Consider the following 12851-nt stretch of genomic DNA (forward strand, 5'->3'; position numbering starts at 1 on the left):
AAATGCACCTTTAACTAGTAAATGCTGGTTTTTAATCATCTTTTATTGTCAGGCTGAAAAATACTGGGTCACTCTTCCTTCCTCACAGCTGGCCTTCAACTGGAATAATCCGTTTTGTAAACGTTTTTCCCTGAATATGTCAATATCAGGGGCTGTGTGTACGCCTGTGCCTGTGTGCATAATTACAGATGCGCCATTCCTCCTAAGCTGTCATTAGAAAAGGGAATGGGAATGACTCCAGGCTACAACCACCGCTTGTGGTTACGTAACATGCTCTTCTCGGATACTGTCTTAACCCGGAGACAGCTGAAAACTCCCTGGTCCTGCGCAGCCTATTGTCTGAGGACATGTTGCTCCTCACAGCTCAGGACGTGTTTGTTTTTTTTCAAGTCGCCTTTCCCCTTTAATTTCGTAAAAAAAATCGACTCTGTTTTTGAGGCTTTGTCTGTCTGGTTTGCACTGTTTGGCGGTGGCGGTGCGCGCATCTGCTGAAGTTCTCTAGGTGTCCGTGTGAGGGCGCAGTGATCCTTAGTTCGTCTTTCATCCAGGGATGCTGGTGGCTCTCAAAGGAGACAAAAGAGAAAATGATATGAGTTCTACAGGAGAGCAAGAGAATGGCAGTAGGATTTGATGTGTAGAAACACATCTCCACACACCATCTGAAATGAATGATACACCAATGTGTGTCCATAAGAAGTGAGGATTATGAATTTCATATATAGAAATCATTATTTGACTACAATAATCTGCAACGTTTTGACGAATTAAGCCCAGTTTCTACCTATTTACTTAAAAAAAAATACTTAAAAGCAGCATAAACTGTTTTATTACTGTACAATAAATACATTTATAAATGTGTCTGTTTTTGTGTGTGGTTTAGAAAACACACAGCCCTTCGTTGACTCCCGGGTCAGAAGTAGCATACAGGCTGCTGCTATGCCCTTGAGCAATCGGGGCAAGACATCAAATCACTAACAGCCCCTGGGTTACTTCAACTGCTTCATAGCTGATCCTGGGTTTGACATCCCAGTGGACAGATGGAAAGACAGAGAAAAGACAGTTTGCCCGAGGCTGTCAATAATATATATTTTCTCCCTTATTTTCTTTCCTATCTTCCATCACGTCTTTCCACTTCGCTTTTTTCTTTCTTGCTGCAATGTTTAGGCTATCTTCTCGATTCACCTTGACGAAACCTCCCAACCAGCCTGTCTCCCACGCCGCAACACACCAAAAGCTGCCGGAGAAAAACGGAAAAGAGAAGACTCCGCCTTCCGCCTAGGAAGGCGGAGTCTGAGTGTATAATACTCTGCAGCCAGTCACAATGTGTGTCAGAGGACTGTTTGTGCTCCCAAAGTAGATGAATGCTCTAAATCTGGTGTCTGTATTGCTGACTGCGAGATACAAGTAAAATTGGTTCGCACTTTATCATCCAGAGCCAGGACAAGGTGAGCATCTTCTCACTTCAGCGGTTAAACACAGAAACGGGTTATTATTTTCTCATATTTATCTCACAAAACATAGTCTCTGCTAGATTTAATTGTTGTCATTCCATGTGTTTTCTGTAAACATGCATTTTTTTTTTTTTGTGTCCCAGTCACATTTTTCTGGTGTGTTTACTGAGTGGCGAGCCAATGCGTCGTTTTGCACGGTTTGTGCGTCACGGTCACATTTACGCACATTCTCCTGTGAGATTTGTGTGGTTTTTAAACCCCACAGAGGAGTGAGTGTGGAATTTAGTGGAACAGACTGTGTGTCTGTGTGTGGGCTTTGACTCATGCTCGTTCTACAGTGTAGTTTTCAGGTGTGATAAAGGAGACAGAGAATGGGGAGAGACGCTCTTTGCTTTTTGGAAACTAAAAGTATCTTTTGTTCCTTTACAGGTTTTTCGATTGTGGGATAGAATGCCGGCGATCGCAAGTAAAAACTCGGATTTGGAGTTTGACTCCTTACAACCATGTTTCTACCCGGATGAGGACGACTTCTACTTCTGTGGTCCCGACTCTGCGCCACCGGGGGAGGACATCTGGAAGAAATTCGAGTTGTTGCCCACTCCGCCCCTCTCCCCGAGCCGAGCAGCGCTACCGGGGGAGCCGGCGACTGCCTCTCCGGAGGAAGACCCTCTGGGCTTCGGCTTAGGGGACCCACTGGACTGGGCTTCGGAGCTGCTGCTCTTGCCCGAGGACGATATCTGGGGGGCCTCCGACGATGGGGACCTGTTCGGCTCCGCTTTGGATACTAACCCCAATAGCATCATTATCCAGGACTGTATGTGGAGTGGCTTCTCCGCCAGGGAAAAGCTGGAGCGGGTCGTCACGGAGAAACTCGGCAAGGCTATTTCCACTGCCACAGTAGGAGACAGGAACATGTGCGTCAAAGCGCCGGAGGTGGTGAGCCGCAGCTCGGTGTCAGAGTGTGTGGACCCCACGGTAGTCTTTCCTTTCCCGGTCCACAAGAAGAACGGCAGCAGGGACTCAGCCGGAACAGTTAACACATCCACAACCCACGCGAGTGCTCACAGTGACTCCGGTAAGAATTTGAAGATGCGTTAAAAGCCTTGTTTCCGTATTTTAAGACATTCTGGTGCCAAGAACATCCAGCACTGAAAAAATAACCACCATTAGCGTTTATTATTATTATTATTATTATAATTATTATTATTATTTTATTAATTTTTTTAAATCATTATTATGTTGGACTGACTGGAGCTTGTTCATATGACTGGCCCGGAATCGGATTACCTCGTTACATTCCACGCACACACACACACACACACACACACACACACACACACACACACACACACACACACACACTCACACTCTCTCTCTCTCTTTCTCTCTTCCTCTCACACACACTGGAGTAGTGACACAGTGAACGAGGTTTATGTAATCAGCAGGCTCTTCATCCGGCAGATGGCAGTAAAATGGGGAATTGTGCGCCTTCCTGAACTCAGTTGGCACCCGAGCCAAACAAAAAGACACCACACACTCACTGACTGCAGCCGGAGCAGGTTGTAGGAGGGGAAGATGAAAAGGTGTTCAATAATGTGATGAGCTGATAAAGTGGCAGGTTCACGGTGGCGTGAATGCTTTCATTACGCATGGATTAAGGGACAATTTGCGCACAGTGGGTGAGAAATTGGCACAAACTGTTGAACTAAAATTAGCCCCAAGAATAGAAACAGGAGTTACACTATAACAACATAAGGAAGGACAGCCTACCACAGCAAAAACACACACTCAGAAATACAGATTGACACACATTTTTTTCTGGTTCTTTTGAGATCTAATGTAGGAAGTCATATGTGTTTAAATTGGGAAATGAGTGCTGTGTGTATATAATCGGCCTAAGACTTCATCTCCCATTTATTACTGCCTGTGAGTTCCCTAAACAAACACTCACGAGTCCTTATCAGCGTGTTTTCGCTGCGAAACAGTAGTACAAAGGCCTCCAGCTTGGCACAGAGGGTAGACTCAGCCAGCCTTGCCAAACACCTCCTCCGCCGCGAAGAAAAGAGGACGGAGGAGGGCCCTGGCTGCTTCTTTTTAGGGGGGTGACAGCTTTGAACAAGCGCTCCATCTCGACAGCTGTCTCCCTGGCGCCGCTCCAGCTCCAAGGCTTAAAAGGGTGGTGATCCGATCGCCTGCCGCCCCACCATCCTGCGCACAGTACCGCTCCAATGCGCTTCCGCCGCTCGCAGCGCTTAAAGGCGCGTCCTTCTTTGTGTTGCACGCGTTATGTACTTTCTCATCAAAGAGGCACAGGCTTTGAAGGCTACAATGTAGGTTTATCCCTATAGTTAGGCCAGTCTTCCAATTAAAGACCTGTACAGATGTGAGACAGTGGCAGGGGGGGAAGATACTTGGATTGCGCTCCTAGAAAGAACACAATATCTGTTGCTTAAGGCTAATATTTTATCTCCCCCCGACAGAAATGTTGCTCCCTTTCTTCTATTTATACTCCTTCCAGCTCCAATAAATGAGCTGTTCCCTTCTGGGAGTGAAACACCAAACAGCTAAATCCCAGCTTCACATGTGGCAAAGCCAGCCACGCCCCCTCATCCACCCAGCTGTGCCCAGCTTTGTTTTGATGGCAGCACCAGACTGTGCATGTGTGTGTGTGTGTGTGTGTGTATGTTGAGACAGCATCCCGGTGCAGTGGTGTCTGAAGTGGGTTACTGTAAGCTGTAAAATGCCACACTCTTCAGATGCTCCTGAGCTGATAATGAGAGCCATTATCACAAAAGGCATTTTAACTGGGCCTCACACTCTCTGCCTCATGATTGGCCACTTCCTCTCATCTTCAAAAGGCGCCAGTCCGTGATAAGTCTCAGCTGCTCAGCTCCATCTCAGCACAGGTATTAAGATGAAGAGCTCAGCTGGAAAAGAAGCGAGAGATTTTTTTCTTTTTTTACTTCATTAGAGGTCAAAGTTAAAGTAAAGTTCTTAATACCTCTGATACTAAAGTGAAGTTCTTAATGCGTTGCGCACCGTCAGCGTGACCGGAGCTGAAGACTGAAGGCATCAGACTAAAACTGTCTCGTCTCACCGGAGAAGATTAGGAGAAGTTTTGAAGGAGGGTTAGAGACTGAAAGAAATCCAGCCTGTCTGTTCAGCACTGAGACTGAACATGTCAACGCCTGCAGAGTAGATTAGTTGAGGAGTGACTGACACTAAGCATTAAAAGGTTTCTGCTTATGCAAACAGCGTTGAGCAACGTTCTTGCTCCCACGCACACGCACACACACACACACACACACACACACACACAGTCTCTCTCTCTCTCTCTCTCTCTCTCTCTCTCTCTCTCTCTCTCTCTCTCCCATATATATATATATACACACATTCACATACATACCTGTCACCTACTGGTACACATAGTGGGAATACTTGGTGTGTCAGAGCGACTGAGTCACTCACATTCTGTTTTCTTTTCCCCAGAAGAGGAAGACGACGACGACGATGACGACGATGATGATGAAGAAGAAGAGGAAGAAGAAGAAGACGAGGAGGAGGATGAGGAAGAGGAGGATGAGGAGGAGATCGATGTGGTTACAGTAGAGAAGAGACGCTCCACAATAAACAAGGCGTCACCCATGGCGACTGGCACCGTCACCATCTCTGTGCATCCCAAGAGCCAAGACGGGAGAGGAACCGTCTCAGGGTCCGGCGTGGTGAGCCGGTTCGTCAGCCGAGCCCCCCAGGAGCTGATCCTGAAGAGGAGCTCGGTCCACCAGCAACAACACAACTACGCAGCCCCCTCACCGTACGCTTCAGATGACGACCCTGCGCCACCTCCAAAGAAGCAAAAGACAGACAGCCCGCGACCTCCCACCAGAACTATCTCGTCATCCTCCTCATCTTCCTCCACGTCCTGCAGCTCACTCAACAGCACGTCGGGGTCTCGCAGCAAGCGCAGCGCCAGCGGAGACAGCAGTCCGCGCGGCAGCTCCGACTCAGAGGACAGCGAGCGCCGGCGCAACCACAACATCCTGGAGCGCCAACGCCGCAACGACTTGCGCTCCAGCTTCTTGACACTGCGCGACCACGTGCCGGAGCTGGCACACAACGAGAAGGCGGCAAAAGTGCTGATCCTGAAGAAGGCCACCGAGTATGTGAGCTCGCTGGAGACAGAGGAGATGAGGCTCCAGCAGGAGAAGGACAGGCTCCAGGCCCGCAGGCACCAGCTGATGCGCAGGCTGGAGCAAGCTAGGACTCGCTAACAGACAACCACTATAACACAGAAACATTCACATATACCGTGGATGACCCCCCTCCCTACCCCCCCTTAGCTGCCTCAACTCAGTCTGTCTGAAACACAGTTAGATGCACACACATAGGTCTATACACTTAAGCACAAACACATAGGCCTCCATATCTGTTGTACATGCGCACACACAAACATCTCAGAGGACGTTTATCTTTATGACACACACACACACCTGGAGGAGGGGAGAGGGGTTGCTGGAGGGATGCTCGGACTTTCACTGCCGCCACTTTTTTTGCACATTTGTTGACGTTAAGAATGTTTAGGGTTTACTTTTTCAATCCAGTCACATTGAGGAAACATTAAAAAAAGAGAAAAGAATGAGGAAGGAGCGAGGACACACCTTGTTTTGGTCTTGCCTTCCTCTGGTTTTTATATCATTTCTATTTGTATCTTGTTTTTTTTGTTTGTACTCACTGTGACACCAGCCTGGAATCAGGTGATTCCCACAGGGATGGGGTGTCAGAGGGCACTTTGCTTGGAGAGTTCACGTACAAGAAGCAGTGCACACTTACTTTGCCTTCACCACTGCAAAAACTGAAGAGACTGACGACTGAGGCGTTAAGGGTCACATAAACAATGCCACTACAGGTTCTCTTTCTCTCACTCCTCTCTCACACTGGTGCTCAAACCAAGTCAGTGGATGTATAACTGTGCACCTTGCTAGCCGACACTTTTGTATATAACAATAGTGTACAGACAAAATACTCAGATCTGCCTTGTTTTGTAATACATTTTGTCCTTGTTTTTTTTATACATGTCAGGAAGCTGCCAATAACTAGACTGGAAGTTTATATACCTTTAAAAGTACTGTAAGGCCTCAATTTTTGAGAGTCATGAAACTTTGTAATATAACAATATATTGTTTTTTCTTCTCTTTTTATTTGTATTGTATCATATTACTAATTCTACACACCTTTATGCTTTTAGTGTGAACCTGATACATACTAAATTTGATACTTATATTTTCGTATGAAAATGAGTTCTTGGTAGATATCACTTTATCTTGTCATTTTTTCCCCTCTATCTCAAATAATTCTTTTGTACAGCAAATGTGTTTTATCCTAATGTACCTGGCCTTTTTCTTTCTTTCTCTTTTGTTAATATTTGTAACTATCGGGTGCATAGAACTGGGTAAACGGATATAAGATGTTTGTTTTTTTCACTTTTAAAATGTACATTTAGTGCTGCAACTCATAGCACTTTGAAATACCTCATTTTGAAAAATAAATAGACATCCTAAAATCCTCATCTTTGCCTTTGTGGATCTTTCAATGCCCCCCAAACCGCGAGCATCACCCTTAACCCCTTCACCCTTTTATATCTCTCTCTTTCCCTGTTCATTTTTCTGTTTGCCTCTACATTTCCGTATTTGTTTTGCCGCTTCTCAAAGACTCATCCTGACAAAGAAATAAAGAGAGTGTCTTCTGAATCCTCTCTGTCTCAGCACCCTGCGGCTACCTCCCCCTCTGTAGCCTCTCACACCCACCCACACACACACCTACACACACTCTCTTCAAGTGCACCAGAGCACACATCCACACACACACACACACACACACACACACACACACACACACACGCTCCCTCTCCTCTCTCTGTTTCCCTCTCACACCGACATAGCCCTTCCTACTACATTGTTCAGACAGTTGCCATGGAAACTGGAGCAGCTGCTGAGTGGCAGACACTGAGAGTGAGTCTTTTATTTGTCTGTTAGTAGTCTGTGTATTTCTGCTTGCATGTGTGTGTGTGTGTGTGTGTGTGTGTGTGTGTGTGCGTGTGTGCGTATGAATGCAAATGTCTGTATGTGAGTCTACCTTTTGTCCCGGTCTGTGTGTGGCCCAGGCGCCCGATATCTCCGGCGTTGTGCGCTGCCTGCCATGATGCCAGGACAAGGCTGGATACTGTTTACCAACATCAGCCACATGGCTTTGGCCTCCTCCTCCTCCTCCTCCTCACCTCACCTACTCCTCCTCCTTCCCCCCTCTTTCCTTCTTCCCTCTGTGCCTCCAGTGCCGGGCCTTAGCCCAAATATGTGCCACTCAGGAGTCTGGCCAGGCGTTCTCTGGAGATGGCTGAAAGAGAAATCTGTTGCCACGGTCTGAGTAGCCATTCAGCACGACAGTGTGTTCACAGAGGGAAAGAGAAAGAGACTTGCAGAGAAGGGAATTAACAGGACATAAAAACACACATTGTTGATGACTTTGATTAATCCTTTTTACCTAAGAAAGCAATGACTGCATCTCGCCATATGACAGGGTGACCCTTTCTTCTTCAGCAAAAACGATATATTACTTAGTGAGCGCGTTACAGCGCTATAGAACAAATCAAACACTCTAATTTTTACTCTTTCAGTGCACATCGAACTACTTAAGACCAGATTCATCCATAGGAGCAGGGACCAAATGATCCAGAGGTATGTGCCCTATGTAATAGACAGGGCTATATGAAGACTGATGACTTTGTTTTGGAGTTGAGACAGCCCTGAGACTGAGCCTCTCAGTGGGGGAGTGGAACTGGTGGATTACATAACAGGAGTCTGGTTGGTCTGGTGTTTTTGTGCACACTTACTGTGCGTGTGTGTATGGGACAGGAGTCTAGTGTCTTTAAGTGTGTGTGTGTGTGTGTGTGTGTGTGTGTGTATGTGTGCGTGTCCTCTCGTGGGACTTCCCCTTACCATCTGCCTAATGGCTTATCCTGCTTGGTAATAGGATGAAAACAAGTTCATGGACAACAGCATCCCTCAGAAAAAATAAAATAAAAACAGCATATTGCAGCTAACAGAGGCAGTTTGCTTCAGATGGTAAGATTAACCGTGACATTTAATAAGAAATCGGACACACAGAAAGACACGTGTGCAGTACTGCTCAAACACACACACATCATAACAGTGTCCAGTGCCACATTTCCCGCCCACACTCCCCGTGTTAAACAAACACAAAATCGTACACCTCTCAGCTGTGCGCACACACACACACACACACACACACACACACACACACACACACACACACACACACACACAGCCTTCTTATTACTCCCCCCAACATGCACTAATATGCTCACACGCTTCAGCTACAGTTAAGCTATCCACTCTGTGAAAGGAGGCTAATTGTTTTAGAGGGGAGCTGACGTTCAGGGGGTAGCCATCTCCTACGTTAAACAGACATATGGCCATGGCTTTTCCCTGATTAATACCCATTATCCTTCTGCCCACTGACTGCCTGGCTGGAGCTGCCCAGACACACACACGACACAACTCTAATGGGCTTACACCCCCCGACGGATGTACATTAAAGCTACACAGAATATAATGTGGCATGTTTGTGTTTTTCCTGTGTGTTTGCGTGTCTTGTCATCTGTTTTGAGATCTTCATTACCGCCAGCATTAATTGACAACACTTGTCACAACATTTCTATTGTCCTGTTGGACACCGGATCTGTATTCAGCATGTTAACCTTCCCATATGGAGCAAACAATGGCTGCTGTGTGTGTTGATACACAAGTGTGTGCCTGCAATGTGCCCAACCTCTGCACAAAGGAATGCCCGTCACCCATGCGCCACACTGGGCTCTGTTTGCCAAAAGCCCTACTATCTGTGGGGGTGAGGGGGTGTGTTTATGTGTGTGTCACCATCTGTTGTGGGGTCCAGCGCGGTCGCAGGTGCTCAGAAATAGTGCGTGCTGGGGTTGTGGTAGGTATGGGAGCTGAGCCTGATACAGGGAGGCTATCAGGGGGTATTGGGGCAGAAAACACGTATGTATGTATTAGTGTGTGTGGTGGGGGATGAGAGGCAGTTCCTCGAGAGAACCCATTGCTCTAGCTGAGTAATATGCAGCCCTGACAAAGAGCTGTAGAGCTACAGTAATTGCAGAGCACATAGTGGACAGGGAGGCAAGAGAGGGAGGGAGGGAGGGAGGGAGGGTGGGAAGGGAGAGAAAAGGAGGCCTGAGTGTTTGATCAAAGTTTACCAAAGTCTGAGGAGATTTGCATACAGATGGTACTGTAGCCCGGCCCCCGGAATACCTTTCCCTCTCTTTATTTTTCTTTCTTGGTCTCTCTTTCCCTCTCTCTCTCTCTCTCTCATACACACACACACACACACACACACACACACACTGGCACACAAATGTAATAGGGTTTCATTGAAGAATCCATGAATAGCTTTTCAAGAGCGTGTTCTGAGGAAGAAACGGCCTTGGCTGCACAACACAGCACCTAGAAAAAGAAAGAAAAAGCAAGGGAGTGTGGGGTAGAAAAGGAGAAAAAGAAGGAGAGATAAAAAAAAAGTGAGAGAAAGGCAATGATTAAGATAGGGGACGGAACAAGAGGGAATGGTAACAATAGAAAGAAAGAAGAGGGAAAGCCTCCGTGAAGCACTAATTATTAAAACAAATTCACCCAGTACAGTTTACCTTGTCATGAAATGCATCCACTGATAGAGTATATCTGACATCCATTCACCCTGTCATATCCTCGGTACATATTGATTTTGAACGGCATTGTTGTGTGCGCATTGATCACAAAAGTGCTGTCCTCTAAGTAAGTTACATGTTTCTCTGAAGCCATTGTTTTGGGGCAAGCTTCTGGCAATTAGCCTGCTGTGCCAAGTGTCCTCACAATGTGTCTGTCAGCGCCCGAGCTCCTACACAACATGACATCTAACAGTTAAAGCCACAAGCATGTCCAAAACCAGCCAGAACTCGCTATCAGCTGCTGCGCTGCTTAACAGTATATTAGGGTTTAATGTTTGAATATCAACAGACGCCTCAATCATCGTCTTACACACCTTAAGTTTAGAGTCACTCTGCTCTGTCAGTGAGTCATTTATTAAGCACTTTTCAAAACAGTAGTTACAAAGTACTTAAGAGAAAATAGAAGAGACAGACAAGATGATAAAAAAAACATGGGTACAAACCACAAAATATAGACGTATCAAAATGCCCGAGTTAATTCTAAAGAGTCAGTTCACCCAAACTCACAATAAACATATTTTCACTTATCTCTAAGTGGTATCTAGCCATGTAGATATGAATGAAATTTAGTTTGTGTTGCTCACAGCACTGAAAAATTATAATAGCAACATGTAACTTGCCATAGTTAAGTGGAACAATCCACAGACCTTGTGTTGTACCAATCTTTCCTTTTGAAAGTATAAGTTGGGGCCTTTTATATATTTATTAGAGAGCTGACAACGCTGATTAAGAAAAAAAATTAGCAGGCAGAGAGATGGGGGATACAGCAACGGTCCCTGGGCCAGACTCAAATCAGGGATATTGAGTTTCATGGTCAGCGCCTTAAATCCCAACACCATTTTCATTAGAACAGCTACCCTACATCTACCAAAAAGAGGAATATTCTCATGAAAACTGTTTTGGAATTAAACATTGCTGTTGAGTTTTTTAAATGCAGTTTTTCAATTCTGGACCACAAACCAAACTCCATTCAAGTCAATTATTGGAATGTAGCCAGAAAAGCCCAGACCCAGAGAAGCATACCTATAACCTGAGCACGTAAAACATCAAGCATCTGCATGACAAGATACTATAAGTAGTCACTGAGAAATATGGGGTCCTTTTAGCGTTTTTGAATACTAATACAGGCACATTTTGCCCATTCAGCAAGAATCTGCCTCCACACCCCAAGTAAGAAACGCCACTCTGACTAAATGTACAGTGGTTTTCTTTAATTTTTTCGGATACAACACTCAAATGCCACACGTATATTGAAATAAAAACTGTAACAAATGGGCAACAAAATTCACAGTCCTCATTGGACCAGGTAAGGGGTTCAGTATCTTGCTCACAGACCCTTACTCGAGCTGGGTTAAGACCGACTTTCCCGCCATTACTCTGACGGGATGGAAAACCTCCTTGTCATCATGTAACCTTCCATCCGCATATTAGTTTAAGCCTTCTGTAATGAAGGCATCAGCATTTCATCACTGCTATGCCCTGTTGCATATGGGTGGGCTACAAGATAAAGCATTTATTCTGGTGAGTATAAACAAGCTGGTCTACTGTAAATATTGGGATTCACACTTACAGCAGGGCTCATTAATGTAGCGGCCACATGTAACAACACATATCCTTCATGTTAAAGTGCCCCTTCCTCTTTTAAAACAACTGTATGTCTCTACCAGTGTGGGTCTGTGCATAAGAGTTGATTTTTCGCCAGTTTGTGTCTATGCGAGTGCACGCTCACACCTCCCTTTTTTGTAAGTGTGTATGCACACGTGCACATGTATGTGTGTACTTGTGTTTATTTGGAGTAATCACTGGGGCGCTTCTGTGTTTGTACATTTGTATCAAGATTGATTCATGACTGTTCCTTCAGAGGAAACAGATAACAAATGGTTTTCTGGTCCAATAAACACCGTCTGCCAGTAAACTGAATTAGACTAAACTAAACAATTCACTGCATGCACCTTCAACACGAGGCTGAATGGATGGCCGGCTGGGAGGCTGCCCTGTACTGCGGTAAAACTCAATGAGAGACATATTGATTTGGGGCTAATTGTGGAGTGCCAGTGTCACCTCAGGCCTAAGCAGACCTTCCAGACTCCCTTGTGGTTTTACGCTATACCAATCAATGAGTTTGTGTTTGAATGGGGCCACGTTCGGCTACTACATTTGTCAAAACTCACACTACAAGGGTGCCTTCTATTGTATCATTCGATAAGTCGCCAAAAGATTGCCTTAAAGATTAGAAATGGAGACAAAAGGAGAAAAAGTGTGTCTATCTGAGGGATCTTTACAATATCAGTGCTCCCTTGTGATGTTATGGTTGATTTAATGGTCATTTGGAGTCCACTGGGGGTTCAGTGTTTGATCATTGGAGAGCTTGGATGGGTATGACCCTTGACTTTACGCCTGCTAGGAAAGATGACAGTGACCAGAGGGAGAAAGTGGGCTAAAGAAGGTAACAACATGGATAATATGAATCAGATTTGCCTTATTTATTCATGATTTTGTTGAGACAGAATGCATTTTCTGTTAGGAATTATGTCGATCATGCGTTATTATGATGATCTTGTTTGATAGTGTGATGTGATTAGGAGGCATGGTGTGCCCTTTAATTCAGG

General features: G+C 45.5%; 1 protein-coding gene across 2 annotated transcripts; it reads left to right on the forward strand.

Annotated features, from left to right (window-relative positions):
- The first annotated feature begins 1316 nt into the window (after positions 1-1316).
- mycn (MYCN proto-oncogene, bHLH transcription factor) lies at positions 1317-7017 on the forward strand. Of its 2 annotated transcripts, none has more exons than XM_051409271.1 (3): positions 1317-1445; positions 1881-2526; positions 4944-7017. In XM_051409271.1, exons 2-3 carry the CDS (start codon positions 1902-1904, stop codon positions 5720-5722), a joined length of 1404 nt encoding a protein of 467 aa, XP_051265231.1. In that variant the 5' UTR covers positions 1317-1445; positions 1881-1901; the 3' UTR covers positions 5723-7017. The 2 variants fall into 2 exon arrangements, with proteins under 2 accessions (XP_051265231.1, XP_051265230.1); XM_051409270.1 differs by having other exon boundaries at positions 1318-1445; positions 4941-7017.
- The last annotated feature ends 5834 nt before the right edge of the window (positions 7018-12851 follow it).

This window comes from Dicentrarchus labrax, unplaced genomic scaffold (genome assembly GCF_905237075.1).
Source record: "Dicentrarchus labrax unplaced genomic scaffold, dlabrax2021, whole genome shotgun sequence".
NCBI lineage: Eukaryota > Metazoa > Chordata > Actinopteri > Moronidae > Dicentrarchus > Dicentrarchus labrax.

Excerpts from the sequence above, each read along its gene's own strand:
- mycn (XM_051409270.1), top strand. The coding sequence starts at position 1,902 with ATGCCGGCGATCGCAAGTAAAAACTCGGATTTGGAGTTTGACTCCTTA. Across the intron at positions 2,527-4,940 it reads GAGTGCTCACAGTGACTCCG|AAGAGGAAGACGACGACGAC; the intron begins GTAAGAATTTGA and ends TCTTTTCCCCAG.